Below are 15568 nucleotides of genomic sequence, written 5' to 3' on the forward strand. Positions count from 1 at the left end.
GGTCTGTATTTGGAGGGTTTAAGGTGAACATTTAAGCTGATATTATACAGAATAATGTTTTTGCTGATTTGAAGAACATTTAGTGCACATTTGTGCTGCGTTAACACGGGCGGTCCCAGGATGTTTGGTGCCCCGGGCGAACAGCATTCAGTGCCTGTCCACTTATGTCCAGACACACGTCACCTCTGTGTGGCTTTCAACATAATATTCAAGATGCTTAGATACGAAAGGCGCAGCTGCATACATCGGCTTCCACATTCATTGGAAACACTGGTACAGTAGTGTTAAAAACCTTCAAGTAAAATAACTTTTTATGGCAATATCTCATTGCAAAATATGTAGAAATATGTTTTTTAATATTGGCTGTAGATCAGGGGTGTCAAACTCCAGTCCTCGAGGGCCGCTGTCCTGCAACTTTTAGATGTGCCTCTGCTGCACCACACCTGAATGGAATAATTAGGTCATTAGCAAGGCTCTGGAGAACTGATCTACACAAGGAGGAGGCAATTAAGTCATTTCATTCCAGTGTTTTGTACCTGTGGCACATCTAAAAACTGCAGGACACCGGCCCTTGAGGACTGGAGTTTGACACCCCTGCTGTAGATGGAAACTAATAAGTAACGCAGAGGATCTGTGAAGCTATTGGTGGGGTTCTCTTCTGAAAGGCTTTAGGGCATTGTTTTACTGTACAGGCTATAAACTGTTTAACATATTAGGATATTTTAAATAAGAATACCAGAAAATTATATTTCAGCAGGATGATGGTCCAACATAAATCACAACTCAGGGATAAAGTTGCAGAAAGCTTTAGACAAGAGTCAATCCCAAGCTTTGAATATTTCACAGATCAGGGTTCAGTTATTCAAATAAAAAGTCAAAGAACATGACACAACAGCAAAGCTAGCAAGCTATACACCAAAGCTGACGAGATGGGCAAGGAAAGGATTTTAAATTTTTAGAGAATCAGACACCTTTGTACCGTTGGATGAGCTGCAGAGATCCACAGTGAAGGTTGGGAAATCTTTTGACAGAACTATTATTAATTGACTTGCAAAGGTTGACTTCTTGAAAGCAATAGTTAACACTTCGTATTATAGCACACCAAACCCCACAGTGACACTTTAGTGGCAGCACAATGTTGTGGTATTGCTATCAGATGGTGAAACTGGTCAGGGCTTACATTAGATGGTTTAGACCAAAGAATCTTTCTCTAGCAAAACTTGAATATACAGCAAAACTAGTCAGATTAGATTTGCTACATATCTAAAACCTAAAATGTTCTTTGTTCCAAAAAACAAGGAACTTACCAGGCAAGATTTATATCTTAAATCTTTAGCAAGTTTACAATCAGTTTAGCACATCCTGGATGTTCCAAACAGAGACACGCAATTCTAGAAAAGTCTTGCATCTGTAATTGTGGGGTACAATAAACACAAAATAATGACATCACAGTTTTATTGCCCAAAGCATTTTAAATTCCTTAATGCAGTTGAAATTTTGCTTCAAAATAAAAAAAAAAAACATTTCCCCCACTTTCATGTTCAAAAAACCCCAACAAAATGTATTTTTTTTTATTAGCGTTGTTAACCCTCAAGAAGAAAACAGAGCTGAAGCTATCTTTGACTTGCATGTATGTTAAATTACCATGTTTGAATCAGCCGTAAAGCATACCCAAAAGCATTGTTAGCATTGATCTAGATTGAGCAGCACTGCTTTCATCTGGTCATGTTATGGTTGGTAAGGCTTGGGGCCTCTCAGGAGGTCACTTGAGGAGAGGGTGGTGGTCCTGGTCGTCCCATCTCCATACCTCCTGGGATTCCCCATCAAGGCCTCCATGGGGCTTCTGGACCTGTGAGTGGGAGCTTTGTCTCCAACACTCAGGTTGGTGCTGGTGTAAGGCGACTTGTAGGTGGGTGAAGGATCCGTCTTCACAGCAGAGGTAGGTGACACAAAGGATGAGGACCCCATGCCGCTCTGATCAGAGCTAGCACCGCTGGATGCAGATGACAAACTATAGGTGGCTGAAGGTTTCGGAGGATCCATCTTCACGGTGGAGGAGAGAGACACAAAGGACGAGGATCCTGTGCCGCTCTGAGCAGAGCTGACACCACTGGAGAAAGAAGGTAAGCCGATGCTTGAGTCTGAAGACCCTGGTTTGGGCTCACTGCTTTGGTCACCTTCAGGGCTTTCCTAAAATGTAAATGACACCAGCCTTTTAAAAAAAATCTAACTGGAAAAGCAGAGTAAAAAAAGGTCATGTGTTTTTTTTTTAATCGGGACAATCTGATGACGTGTCCATTGAAAGACTCTCTTTACCTGCTTGTCCTTCTCCGCTTTATTCTCCTTGTTGCCGTCAGATGATTTGGATGAGCAGGTACTGGAGTTCTGCTCAAACACAAACAGATCAACACTCCTTCATATGGCCTTCAAAAAAAATTAAACCCACATTTTTTTCCCCAATAGAATACTTTTTTCTCTTTGTCTTTTTTCTTCTTCTTCTTCTTCTTCTTGTCATCATCACTGCTAGAAGAACCCGAGTCCTTGAATGAGAATTAAAACTGGACTTCAGTTTCCTGTTCGTTGCACAGCACCTCACCAGGCTTTAAGAAAAAATAAATAAATAAAATCAAACCTTTTTCTTGTGTTTCTTTTTCTTCTTGTCTTTTTTCTTCTTCTTTTTCTCATCATCACTAGAAGAAGAGGAGGAAGAGGAATCCTATATGGACATAACAATTGATGCATTTTTAGTCTTTTCTGTGAACCAAATAAATCACACAGATGCTTGAACGATCAATCGGCCACCTTCTTTTTCTTCTTTTTCTTGTCCTTCTTTTTCTTGTGTTTCTTTTTCTTCTACAATAAGAACATTGTGGTAAAACAACTTTGTTTCACTGTATGTTTGATTTTATAACTGCACATTGTACCTTGCTGCCATCACTATCAGAAGAAGAAGAGCTTTCATCAGAAGAGCTGGAGCTCTGGGAATGATATCAATCACATGGTTAGATTTACAAAGCCTCTTCATGATTGACACATACTGTACATAGTGGTGGTCACAGTGAAAAGCTTTCAGAAGCAGTTTTCATCTGTTGGAAAGTCAGAGCTCACTACAAATTTTACATCTGGCTTGTCTTTCTATAGAATGAAACCTGTTCGGTCAAAAAAATATTGGGTGTCATTGGTGAAGAATTAAGGACTATTATAACTACTATCATGTTAAAAATGTGAAGTATTGATTTTCAGTTCAAGTGTTGATTAAAGTGTGAATTATCCATCAGTGTTTTTTTTATTTTCTTTTTAACCTCAAAATTTAAATATTATTTTGGCTGTATTGTTCTGTAACTTGAGCAAATTTTTTCCATAGTACGTACACACTTTTGTTATTAGACTGTAAATATTTTACAGTTTTGGGAATGAAAACACTATTTATTGTAGATTATTTCAATTATGTGACTTACAGGTAGAGTATTTTTATCTTGGTAATGAAGGCCTCTTGGAGATGTATCAAGGTACATTTGTGACAATGGCGCTAAAGATGCTTATGAAGCTAATGGAAGCTGACGATTCAATCAGTTCAAAACATATGGGCAAATAAAAAGACAAATTTTCAGGATATGAGCTTGTTTTTAACTATGTAGGCAGTGAATTTCCTTTGGACATTTTTGTGTGTTTTAAAACTGAAAACCTTTTGAGTGGGGGTGGGTGGTCGGAAGGGAACAATGGTGAAAAATATTTTAACTTTGTTTTGTTATCTAGATTTCTCCTGCTATAATTTGTCTAAACGTGTGTCGCTAACAAAAACTGTGAAAAGTGCCAAAAAATAGTTGAGAACGCTTAGATCTTAAATCTTGAGCAAATTTATGATGGAAGGGCTGAAGCATTACAAAAGGATTCTCTCTACCTTCTTTTTTTTCTTCTTCTTCTTCTTCTTGTCATCATCACTGTCAGAGGAAGAGCTAGAGTCCTGTAAAAAGCACCGATGTTAGCACAGTCTTTTATATATGTCAAAATGAAAATCCAAATAAAGCCAAGACAAAATAGAAAGGCTATGGTTAAACCTTATCCTTCTTTTTCTTGGTCTTCTTTTTCTTTTTCTTCTTCTTCTTTTTGTCATCCTCACTATCCGAAGAAGATGATGATAAAGAAGATGAGCTTGAGTGCTGCAAAGGAAAAAAAAAAAATTGATTCTACCTTCAAGAATCAAGTAAAACATCATCCATAAAAACTATCCAACCTTCTTTTTCTTTTTTGCCTTTTTTTTCTTTTTCTTCTTCTTCTTCTTGTCGTCCTCACTGTCTGAGGATGAGGAAGAGCTGGAATCCTGTGAAGGAAGAACACCAAAAGTAAAGCGTGAACCAGAACCTCTCAAACATCAAAGCACGTTTTTGTCGCAAACCTTATCTTTCTTCTTTTTCATCTTTTTCTTTTTCTTCTTCTTTTTCTTTTCATCTTCACTATCAGAGGAGGAAGATGATGAAGAAGAGCTAGAATCCTGTGAAAGTGGGAAACCAATAATATAAGGCAAAATGCAAGATGGATTCTTGTGAAGAAGCAAACAGAAGGTGCCAGAATGCAAACCTTATCTTTCGTTTTCTTCTTCTTTTTCTTCTTTTCATTCTCGCTGTCTGAAGAGCTATCAGATGAAGAAGATGAGGAGCTAGAAGAATCCTGCGAGCAAGAAAAAAAAAATCACACTATTGTAAATACAAATGTTTTACAGAATGTGTAATAGAAATGGTGCACTTCTTATACTGTAGCTTCTTGTTATTTTTAATGCAAGTCTCCTTAAAGAAAATCTAACGCACCTTTTTCTTCTTCAACTTCTTCTTTTTATCCTTTTCTTTCCCTCCTCCTCCCTCATCATCACTCAGGTGACCATCCTCTATGTCATAAGGAAACGGCTGTGCTCCCCCTAGGGGACAGGAATCATCATAGCAACACCAAAACATTTTTTCATGGAGCAGTTTAATCAGGCTGATACCCAGAGCGTTGCACACCCACCAGCTAGTGTGGTGGAGAGAGTGCCCTCTACTGCTGATGTAAGCTCTTTGTCCTGACAGGAAGAAAAAAAGAAAAACAACATAGCAATGACTTTCACTGAATGAGCATTTGTAATCATGTATGTGGTGTGCAGGTGTTAGCAAGATTTTCCACCTTGTCAGCATCTCTGTCTCCATGAGCTCCTGTCTCACCACCTGCAGCGTAAAACATAAGCTGGTTGATCGTATTGATGCACTTAAATCAGCTTGGATATTTGTGTTTTGTTCTGTGTCTCACCTTCACCTGAAAGAGCACTGCTTGGGTCCTTTTGCTCTTCATCCTGAGAGAATCAGACGTCAAGATCAAAGTTGCTTAATTAAATTGAGTCAGAATATAAGATGAGATGCTAAAAAAATGCACTAAAACATATAAACAGCAAATACAAGAACTCAGAAGAGTGGCATTTTTATTGTTCAGCTCCATTAGTACCAGCTGGGTATATTACATATGATGCCATTAGCTTGTTTATGTATTTATTTATTTATTTATTTTCATTTAACAGTACGCTGAACATCACAGAATGCCCCATTAGTGCTTCTAACAGGTTAGATTTGAAATTAAACAGGACATAAGTCAAGCTGTCAGTTTCACTTCCAATGTCAAGCATCTAGCATCGAGAGGTTAGTGAATCTTCATAAGATCATGTCATTTTATAATTGGATCATTGCTATGATAATTGAGGCACAAATGAGTCACTTTTGCAGGATTTCACAAGTTTAGTGCATGTGGCATGTTGTTGCTGCACATAACATTTATTTTTTTGTTTTTAATCTATGGCAACCATGCTCACATTTTGTATGATAACATTATAAATTATGCATTATTTCCTCATGGCATTGTGTAATCTATTACTATTAAAATGTAAGGCAGACGCATGCGATGGGCACCAGCATTTGGACTAACATTTTGAAACAGCAATAAAGCATGGCTTGGTTGTAAAGTTAGAATATTCTCATTCATTGACACTCCTTCACAGGCTGAAGGAGTTGTAAATGTGAACAACAAATGTCCAAAATTCAAGTGGTACTTAAACTGAAATGTTGAATAACCCTGACCTCATAGTCCAATATTACTGCTGTGAATCTGAAACTTGGAGAAAACCTGAATGCATGAACAAACCAGTTTTTTGTTTAGGTGCTTGTTTAAAGCAATTCATCCAACCATAGGAGCCTCCATAGAGAGGGGACCATAAATGAGATCTGAAAAAAACATGTTAGCTAGACTGCAAAACCAGAAATTTTACCCACAATTAACCCCAGAGCAACAGCATCAAGATAAACACAACATTGTGCTGCTTGTTACAGCTAACAACAGTTAGCCTTGTTCATGAGCAAGGGTATTAAGTTAGCAAGATAAAAGAGATTTGCCTTTTTCTTATCCTTTTTCTTCTTCTTCTTCATCTTCTTCTTCTTCTTCTTGTCTTTCTTAGTATCAGAGGATGAAGATGAAGAGCTGGAATCCTGCATGAATTAAGAAAAAAAACATCAATACTTCATTTATTTAAAAAATTCACGAGACATGTATAAAATTTGCTAACAATACAAGTGGCATTAGCTTCTACAGATACAAGCTAATCAGGTAGAATCTAAATGTAAAGATGGAAAATCAGCTAAAGAGCAAAGAATTGTTGCTGGGCAATGTCAAAATGAAAATAATAGTGCAAAAAGCTGCAGGTAGGTAAAATTACAGGAGTTAATCAACACACATTTAGTCATCTTGCCTGGTGGTGCCCCTGTAATTACAATGCATCCATCTGCGTGTGAATGACTGAATGTACTGCAAAGCTCTTTGGGATCCCAAACACTACACAGGTACAGGCCATTTAGCATGATTGTTTTCAGAGAATATCTAGAGTTTAAAAATGAATATACACATGGACACGCCAAGCCTGCTTCATTAGCTTTCTTAATGATTCTGTTGAACCACATTTCAAAAGTAATGTCGGATTTTAATTGGTTAATTCTTAGTAGATTTTTGCTTTGGTCAGTTTCGAGTTATTTTAGTGACCATGGTGAGTTTTTCGGCCATTGACAGAGGGGTACCAACAAATTGTCCATGTGTGTAATTAGAAAACACTATCTGGTTCTGCTTGACACATAACCTTTTTCTTGTTTTTCTTTTTCTTCTTCTTCTTGTCCTTTTTCTTCTTTTTCTTGTCATCCTCACTATCAGATGAAGAGGAACTATCAGAAGAAGAAGAACTTGAGTCCTACCAGAAAAGAGAAGTGAATGAGTTGTAATCACACCCTTACAGAAAGTGCAAGGATGAGATTTTGACATGTTTCCACATTTAACCTTCTTCTTTTTCTTTTTTTTCTTCTTCTTCTTATCATGCTCACTGTCAGATGAAGAGGAGGAAGAGCTACCTGAAGAAGATGAACTTGAATCCTATTAAAAAACAGTAATTATTCGAGATATCTTTTTTTAATTTTAGTGAACAGACTGGAAAGACAGGGTAAACACAAGCAAATCATGCCTTCTTCTTTTTCTTCTTCTTTGTTTTCTTTTTCTTCTTTTTCTTCTTTTCATCTTCACTGTCAGATGAGGAGGAGGAAGAATCCTGGCAGAAAAAAAGAATAACAAAATGAAGATGTGGGTTAGGAATTTCATAAAGTACTGATAGCACCTAGTTATTGTATCATAATCACAAAAATATCTGCTGGGTGATATTTTCATACCTTCTTCTTTTTCTTCTTTTTTTTCTCCTTATCTTTCTTCTTTTTCTTCTTGTCATTTTCCTCATCTGATGAGTCGTAATCCTGAATACACGGCATTTACATTATGGTCATGTGTAAAGTTTTAAAAGAAACATTAAACATGTTTCTTTTAATGTTTTAAAAGAAAACATGATAAAAGAAATAATGATACATCATCATTATTGATGATATACAGTATATTGCTTATATATCATCAATAATATAAATATTGATGATATTTTTCTTACAGGCTTCATGTGCATGCCCTCTCCAGTCAGCTGTTCTTCCAGACCCTCGGGACCTGAAAACCACATAATTGGGTATAGAAATTATACAGTAGTGATAGTTTTTTAGTAAATATTTGGTCTTGACCACAAGTTCACACACAAACTGTATGGACAAAATTTAGCCAGAAAGCAGAATTTATACTTCAAAGAACTGGATTAAATATAATCTGACAGGGGTTTATTATCATTGAATGCTTATGATCTGAGATGAAGGCACAGGCAGAAATCGTTGTTTACCTTCCTGAAAGATGATAATGCTCTCCCAGACCTTCTCTTTTTTCTCCTTCTTATTCTTCTTTTTCTTCTCATCCTGTAGCAAAATATGGAACACAGTATTTTACGCAGTGATTACTTTTTCTATGATACATAAGTGTTGGTCATCTAGGGAAGGCTGAGAATGTGAACCTCTGCTTTAGCTTATTATATAAACAATAAGAGATAAAAAGTTATAAATAAATAAACTACTGGTTTGAGCCCAAAAAAAGGCAGGCTGTAGCCATGTGAGTGAAGGTTCAACTATAGAGAAGATATACCTAAAACTTTTTCATGTTACTTTTTTAACAACCACAAACAGTATATTGTATTGGGATTTCTATTAGGCAGAAAATTGTAACTGAACATCACCCTGAACACATCTATGTGGTGAAACATGACGGAGGCAGCGTTATGCCTGGTAAAATGTGTTTCTTCAGCAGAAATAAAGAAGCTGATCTGAATTTTTGGGAAAATAGATTAAGCTAAATACATGGCAGTCCTGAAGGAAAACCAGACTTAAGACTTGAGACTAGGGTGGTGTCCCCTTCCAGCAGGACAATGACTCTAAACCTAAAGAGTCACAGTGGATACGTTTAGGTAAGAATATGAAAGCATTAGAATAGTCCAATCAAAGTTCAGACCTGCACTGCCAAATCACAAAATCTCATCAAGTATTTTTGCTCTAGTTTCTAGTACAGATATTTTAGTCCACTTGAAATAAGTCAAAACTAACTTACAAGTAAATTTTTCAGCACGGCATAGGAGCTTGTTTTGAGTCAATTATTTCTTAAGAGTGATGTTGGCAGATAATATCACTTATAACCAAACATTTTTCCCATGTTATAAGTGGTAAAAAAAATCTGCCAATGCAACTAGCACTTTTTCATCAATATAAAAGAATTATTTACTCAAAACAAGCTCCATTGTATTGCTGGGAAGTTACTTGTAAATTAGTCTTGTCTTAATATATTTGCACTAGAAGTCAGATCAACAATACTTGGTAAGATTTTGTGTTTTTGCAGTGTAGATTTAATTTTGAGATTATGTCAAAAATTGATGTTCAGACGCTACAGATCTAATCTGACTGAGATGGAGTCTGTTGGCAAAAATACTTTCTGTAGATATGCAAAACTGATAGATACATGACTTGCAGCTGCAATTGTGGAAAAGCAAGTTCTACAACGTATCGCCTTACCAGGGCTGGATAGAAATGCAGGCCACATTTTTCTTTTTTTTCGCAAACTTCCCACCCTAAAGAAAATCTAAATGTTTTACCTTCCACTGTATGTAGATGTGTTGCCTTATGTTAGCCTAAGACATAAAAATCACAATAAAAGCCTTATGTGGTTGTACCATGAAAAAATGTGAAAAAGGTCAGGAGGAGCAGGGCATCTACAGTACATGTCTGCAGTCCCATAACAAATACTTCATATCTCTGTGAACAGGCAGACAAAATGTCTCCATGTGAAATTACTTAACTTATATGTACAAATGCACGAAGCTGCATAAAACAACCTAAAATATTTTAAGGTATTTGGGTCATTATATTTAGAAATAAAGCAACAAAATCTCACTCCCTGACATCCGGAAAAACTGGATTTACAAAGAGTGATTCAAACACTCGAGCTGGGTGTGTTCCTCTCCTTGGTGATGCTTTGTGCTATATCAAGTAGAAGACATGGGAGCCTCTGTCTTGCTTAAGATGAAACAAATACCAGAGTTTTGGACACCTTAAAACCAGCATGAAGTGAACTGAGATTTGAACTGCGTGTTCAATCAATCAATCAAATTTTATTTGTATAGCACATTTCAGCAGCAAGGGATTTCAAAGTGCTTTACATCATATCAAACAGAAACACAATGCAACATAGAATCAACAATCAAACCACGACATTAAGTCAGGTTCCATCAATAAATTGTAATTGATTACAATCCTAAACAGGTGGGCTTTTAGTCGAGTTTGCATCCATAAAAGATTTACTTGTTACACTATATGGAACAAAATACCTATTGCTATTTTTATTCCCATTCACACTCACAATCACACGATGTAGACAGCATTTTAATGGGCTTCTGGCACAAGGCTCCGTACACCTCCTTCACGGAATTTCGAGCAGGGACTCCGCCGTCCCTCATGGATTTTGTGCAATTCTATGGTACCAGTTAGTGTCTAGAATTTACAGGGTTTCCGTAAATTCGTGTTTACGGGTTTCGTGTTGCAGGTTCTGGATTTTCCAGTTTCTATTTTGCCACCCACTCTCCCAGAAAAACGTTCCTACTATCTTATCCTGTGAAGAGACTGGTAACTTTGATTAAAAAATAATAATAATTTAAAAGTTACAATTTAATTAAAAAGTTGAAACTGATAATATTGGTGTCAGATTGCAAATTTGTCATTAAATTTGCCATATCGACCTAATATGGGTTTCTGTGGACCTAATAACTTATATGAATGACAGAAAATTTTATATTTTTTTACTCCAAAAGTAAAGGCATTTCACCTAATGCCTATAAAGGCACTGACAACCTCTCGGAGCAGATGTTACATGTTTTTGTGACATGAAGCTTTAATTGGACTTTTTTGATTGAAAGAACCAGTTTCTCTTTCAGGTTTCCAAAGGAAGTGTTAGTGGTGCACACTGAATCAGTGCTGTTGGAATTTAGCCTAAGGTACTGACAGGTACGTTGGAAAAAACATGTAGTTATGACATGTCAGAACAAAGCAGGAATTACAAGGCAGAGGTTTTCTTTTCTTTCAAGAATGACGAATCATGTGGCAAATGCTGACTTACTCCCATTTTGTTCACACGAGACATTTAAACTTATTTGAAAAGGCAGATGTTATAAATGGTTAACAGCAACATTTTTAACTTTGTCGTTTTCGCAATCAGCACAGAAAAAGCTTAGTTACATATAGATTTTCTATTTGTTGCCCCACTTGTGGCTAGTATCTTCTTAAGGAGAGACAAGTGGACTTTCATCTCATTAAATACGCTGAACTAGATGTTCTGCACTCGTAATCTGGGTCTTTGAGCCAGAATTAAACAAGCACTTAACAGAATGTCTTGCAGAAACATATTTTATATTCTCCAAATGATTCTGAATGAAATACTCCACCATAAAGCTCATAATCTTCAATTAGTGTGGAACTCAATCAGCGGTTAGCCCAAGAGGTGGATGTTTGATGGAAAGCTCTATTTCAAAGTGCATACATTCTTTGATGAAAAGGTATGAATTGATTTACACGGCAGTTACAGGGAATTACTCTGCTCTCCATTGGGAACATTAAAGCAAAACTGCACTTTTGAATCAGTGAGTCATGGTAATGAGCTGGAAAACTATCCTCAAAAAGACCAACAAGCTGAGGAGGTTTGGCCAACTGTCAGTATTTTCACTTACTGGTTTAGCAGCAGTGAAGTATCGGGATTGATTTGTTGTGGTGAGGGTTTCTGTGGGCCTGAGGGATAAAGTATGAATCAGAGTCATGTCAGATGACTCTGATTCATATATCTGATGTTTTGCCATCAGATATAACCAATCTGATGGCAAAACAGATAGCTTTACGATATGATGTCTTGCTGATGCAGGTACAAATTATTATTGCAAATTACAAAAATGTAGAGTGTCCTTTAGGGCCGCACAATCTGGTAGATAGCACACAAAAAGGCATTAATCTGTGGGTTTTCAAGACAATTGGAGTTGAGAACTGTTCCAAATACCTGCCAGTTCTGACCCACAAACTTAAAGTGTCGTCCAACAAGTTGAGGAAGAAGAGAGGATTCATTTTTTAGCATCTCAGAGTCCAAGCATACATCAAAATTAACAAAAAATGGCTTCACCACAAGAAAGTTGAAGTTTTGGAATGAACCAGCTGAGCCCAGAACTCAATCCAACAGGAAGTCTGTGGAGTCACTTTCAGAGGGCCGCTGTTAAGAGACGTCCTTACTGGAGTGGGTAAACAATGTTGAGTCAAAAAGTACTAAAACATCCAGGTGTGTGTCCTCCTATGGCAGTCACTATATTTACATTTTAAGCAAATAAATATTTTATTATTTTAGGTTGCATATTACAGCTATGTACAAATGTTTTTTTCACCTTTATTAGTAGAAAGGGATTCATCAGGGGAGTGTGTTCGATTGTGTGTGAGGCCGATTACAAAAGCTACTTGTCTTTTTTGGTGTTGTTGACATATCAGTTTTTATTGGTCATCAAAAATGTTCATGATATTCTTTTAATATAAGCAGCAACCAAATGCTTGACCAGCATAAACCAGTGCACAACTTACCTCACTATCACTGTCTGAGGAACTACTGGAGGAGGAAGAAGAAGACGATGAAGAAGAGGAGGAGTCCTGTTGAGAAAGGTACAAGGAAGTTATTCCATTTCATGTTTTAAAATAAAAAATATATTTAGAGTCAGTAAACACTCTGGAATGAGGATAAGCCACAGATGGGTGGAGGAGTGTAAGGGTGTAGCTGGCGGTAGAAGGGAGGAGCTCTACAAACACTCTGCTATACACACAAAGGAAAGTTACACACATAACTATGCTATGATCCAATCTGTCAGTTGTAATACACTGAACAAAAAATTTCCATCAGCTGCCTATCTCCCACAAATGGTTGCACGGCTACATGGAGCAAACACAACACTTCCCCTTCTCTCTCAATAAATTATTCACAGTTTCAGTCGAAGCCACAGCCTAAGGTGACCACAGCAGTAATTTTCATGATTTCATCATATTACACACAAGCAAAATAGAAACTTTGTAAACAATCTCTGCATAGTCTGTCTCGATTTCCCTTGTGATGCTTTACCGAGATTCATCAAACACCTACCTTCTTCTTCTTCTTCTTTTTTAGCTTCTTTTTCTTCTTCGCTTTTTTGCCAATACCCTCATCTTCACTGTCTTGAGAGCTGTCCAATGAGTACATCTGCAAAAATACAAAAAATAGTTTCCCATATAACCAAAAATTCTGAGCATTCAGATAAAGCAATTATTTAACAAGTGAAATGGTAACACCCAGCAACTCTTAATTTGAATAAATTATTTTGTGTTTTGTGTCATTGAATAGAATGTTGTAGGTTTGAATCCACCCTCTTCCTGTCACATTGGTAATATGCCCTTTAGCAAGGGACTTAACCCCAAGTTGCCCATCGATCTGCATTTCAATGAGCATTTGTGAGTGCAAATGGATGGATGTGGCTCTAGTGTAAAGCGCTTGTGTGGTCAAAATGACTGGAAAAGTGCTGTATATGATCAGTCCATTTACCATTTGAATTAAAATAATTAATAGACATTTAGTGCTTTGCTAAAAGGTGGTTGTGCCTTTCCCATTTACCAGATCATCATCATTTCCTGTCAGCTGTCCAGCCTGACCCTCACTTTGCTGCTTCCCGCTTAGGTCTGCATCTTCTGTCACCTGCAGATCTCCCGCTGGAACGGCTCCACCTGGTCGATAGCAAGAAAGATGAATGCTCACTCGTTTTCTGTTAACTGACTGCAAAACGTCAGTTAAAGTCAAGTAGGTGGCATGTATCTATAGACATAAAGAGGATTGGTGTTTTCAAAGCAATACTTTTTCCCTCACTGTTTGAATTACAGCAAATGAGAGACTTGCATGGATGCACTTTCCTACAATTTGACTTCCTGTAAATTCACAACTAGGTCAGACAGAATAAATTTATTCAAGCCAGGCTAGAAATGTTGTCAAATAAATCCTTAACCTTAACCTAATGAGTTATTTATCAGTTATAGATATAGAGAATTGCAACACTCAGTAAAAAAATATAATAATAATTTAAAAAAAATTAGCAAAACATCTTTGTACTTTCAACAAATCACAACGGTCATGAACAGGACTTTATAAAGTAACTGAAGTCAGAAAAAAACTGATCGCCACGTTTGTCAACTAAAAGCATGGCTTGCAAACCTTTGGAGACGGAAGAATTCATCTTTGTTCAGGCTTCTCCTCCTTCCAGGAGGACCAGGTCTCCTCTGTTAGACACACCTGTGAGAAAAGGTGTGCCTGTATTAAAAGCTTGTGGGTGGGGAGCTGACGTAGGCGTAAACTACAGCGGAAATACGAAAAAAACTCGTTTCAAATTAAAGCCCTCTTAAAAAGGACACAGCTACAGAATTTTCATAGAAGAAGGTAAACTCTACCAGGCAGGATCAAGTGACTTCCATAGAAATAACTGCTTTATTTGATTAAATTACTCATATTTTCAGTATATTTCGCACATTATTTGTTTGTTTAGGTTGTATTTTGAAAGGAAAATTATTTTTTACCTGTGTCATAAGGAGCTTACTTTGTGGGTTGTGTGAGCAGGTAATACTGGTTCCACTACAGGCCGAGGATTGTCAACACTGTGTGTCGAACGCTTTAAAAAGTATTGCAAAAGTTCTTACGACTTTATTTATTGTTTCATAAACAGGATCCCAAAGTACCAATCTGTTTTGAATATAAAAAAGATGTTTTACAACATATAAAGTAAGGCAATAGACATGTTTCACAATGCTACAATTCCATGTAATGCTATACGATTTTACATTGTTATTTCTCGACAGTAACATGTACAAATGTCCCTTTAAAACATACAATTCCTTTCCAGAGTATGAACGGCCAACGGGGGGCACTTTTTTTTACGCCTACGGCTTCCGTAGACTGAATATGTAAAGCTACAATAAAGCGCAATACCGGAAATGTAGTGTTTAACCAACTAAACCAATTAAGGGTCTTTTTAATATTAATGAATAAAAAAATAATTAAATTGGTCAAATCAGTCATTGTCACATCTACATATTTTGGCAAATAATGAAAAATAAAATACTCAGTAACATTTTTTTATATCTTAGATGTCATCATAAAATAAAACAATGAAGGTTTCATGTTTATTTATTTAATGTCTTATGGTTAAAACACATTGTACTTTTTTTTCCCTCTTTGGTTTTGGTATAGGTTGTAAATATAATTGAAATTTCATTTCTTTAGGTATATATATTTGTCTAACAAATTGTGTTTTAGTTAGTTTCGGATTTTCTAATTATTGTTCTTGTTTGCATGCCTGTTTTGTTAGGCACATTCCTAATGTAGCATTTTTATTCTATCAAAGATAGAGAAGTATTTTGTTATGTTTTCATTTCTGGTCTCAAAAACTACAAACCAAGATATGAGCTCAGCCAGGCTCTCAGTGACTAAATACCTCAAGATGAGGAAGAAACCTAGACTTGGGGCTAACTTTAAATAAGCACATAGTCTATCACTATATCAGCTTTGTAACACCTTAAAA

At 36.6% G+C, this 15568-nt stretch overlaps 1 protein-coding gene across 3 annotated transcripts; it reads right to left on the minus strand.

The window, feature by feature from the left end:
* Positions 1–1316: 1316 nt before the first annotated feature.
* On the minus strand, positions 1317–14292 carry LOC102225216 (suppressor protein SRP40-like). 3 transcript variants are annotated; one of them, XM_023351993.1, is made up of 24 exons: positions 14209–14292; positions 13618–13727; positions 13114–13209; positions 12564–12629; positions 8261–8333; positions 7985–8037; positions 7719–7799; positions 7517–7600; positions 7336–7428; positions 7142–7249; positions 6408–6500; positions 5278–5320; positions 5155–5195; positions 5002–5053; positions 4806–4912; positions 4579–4668; positions 4397–4492; positions 4235–4321; positions 4059–4160; positions 3902–3964; positions 2633–2978; positions 2469–2540; positions 2317–2385; positions 1317–2190 (listed from the first exon to the last, which is right to left on the minus strand). In XM_023351993.1, the coding sequence occupies exons 1-21, from the start codon at positions 14228–14230 to the stop codon at positions 2889–2891; spliced, it is 1650 nt and encodes a 549-aa protein (XP_023207761.1). In that variant the 5' UTR covers positions 14231–14292; the 3' UTR covers positions 1317–2190; positions 2317–2385; positions 2469–2540; positions 2633–2888. The 3 variants fall into 3 exon arrangements, with proteins under 3 accessions (XP_023207761.1, XP_023207762.1, XP_023207763.1); XM_023351994.1 differs by lacking the exon at positions 7517–7600; XM_023351995.1 differs by lacking the exons at positions 7336–7428; positions 7517–7600.
* Between the last annotated feature and the right edge of the window lie 1276 nt (positions 14293–15568).

The sequence above is a fragment of the Xiphophorus maculatus genome, chromosome 18, assembly GCF_002775205.1.
Source record: "Xiphophorus maculatus strain JP 163 A chromosome 18, X_maculatus-5.0-male, whole genome shotgun sequence".
In the NCBI taxonomy this organism is placed as follows: Eukaryota; Metazoa; Chordata; class Actinopteri; order Cyprinodontiformes; family Poeciliidae; genus Xiphophorus; species Xiphophorus maculatus.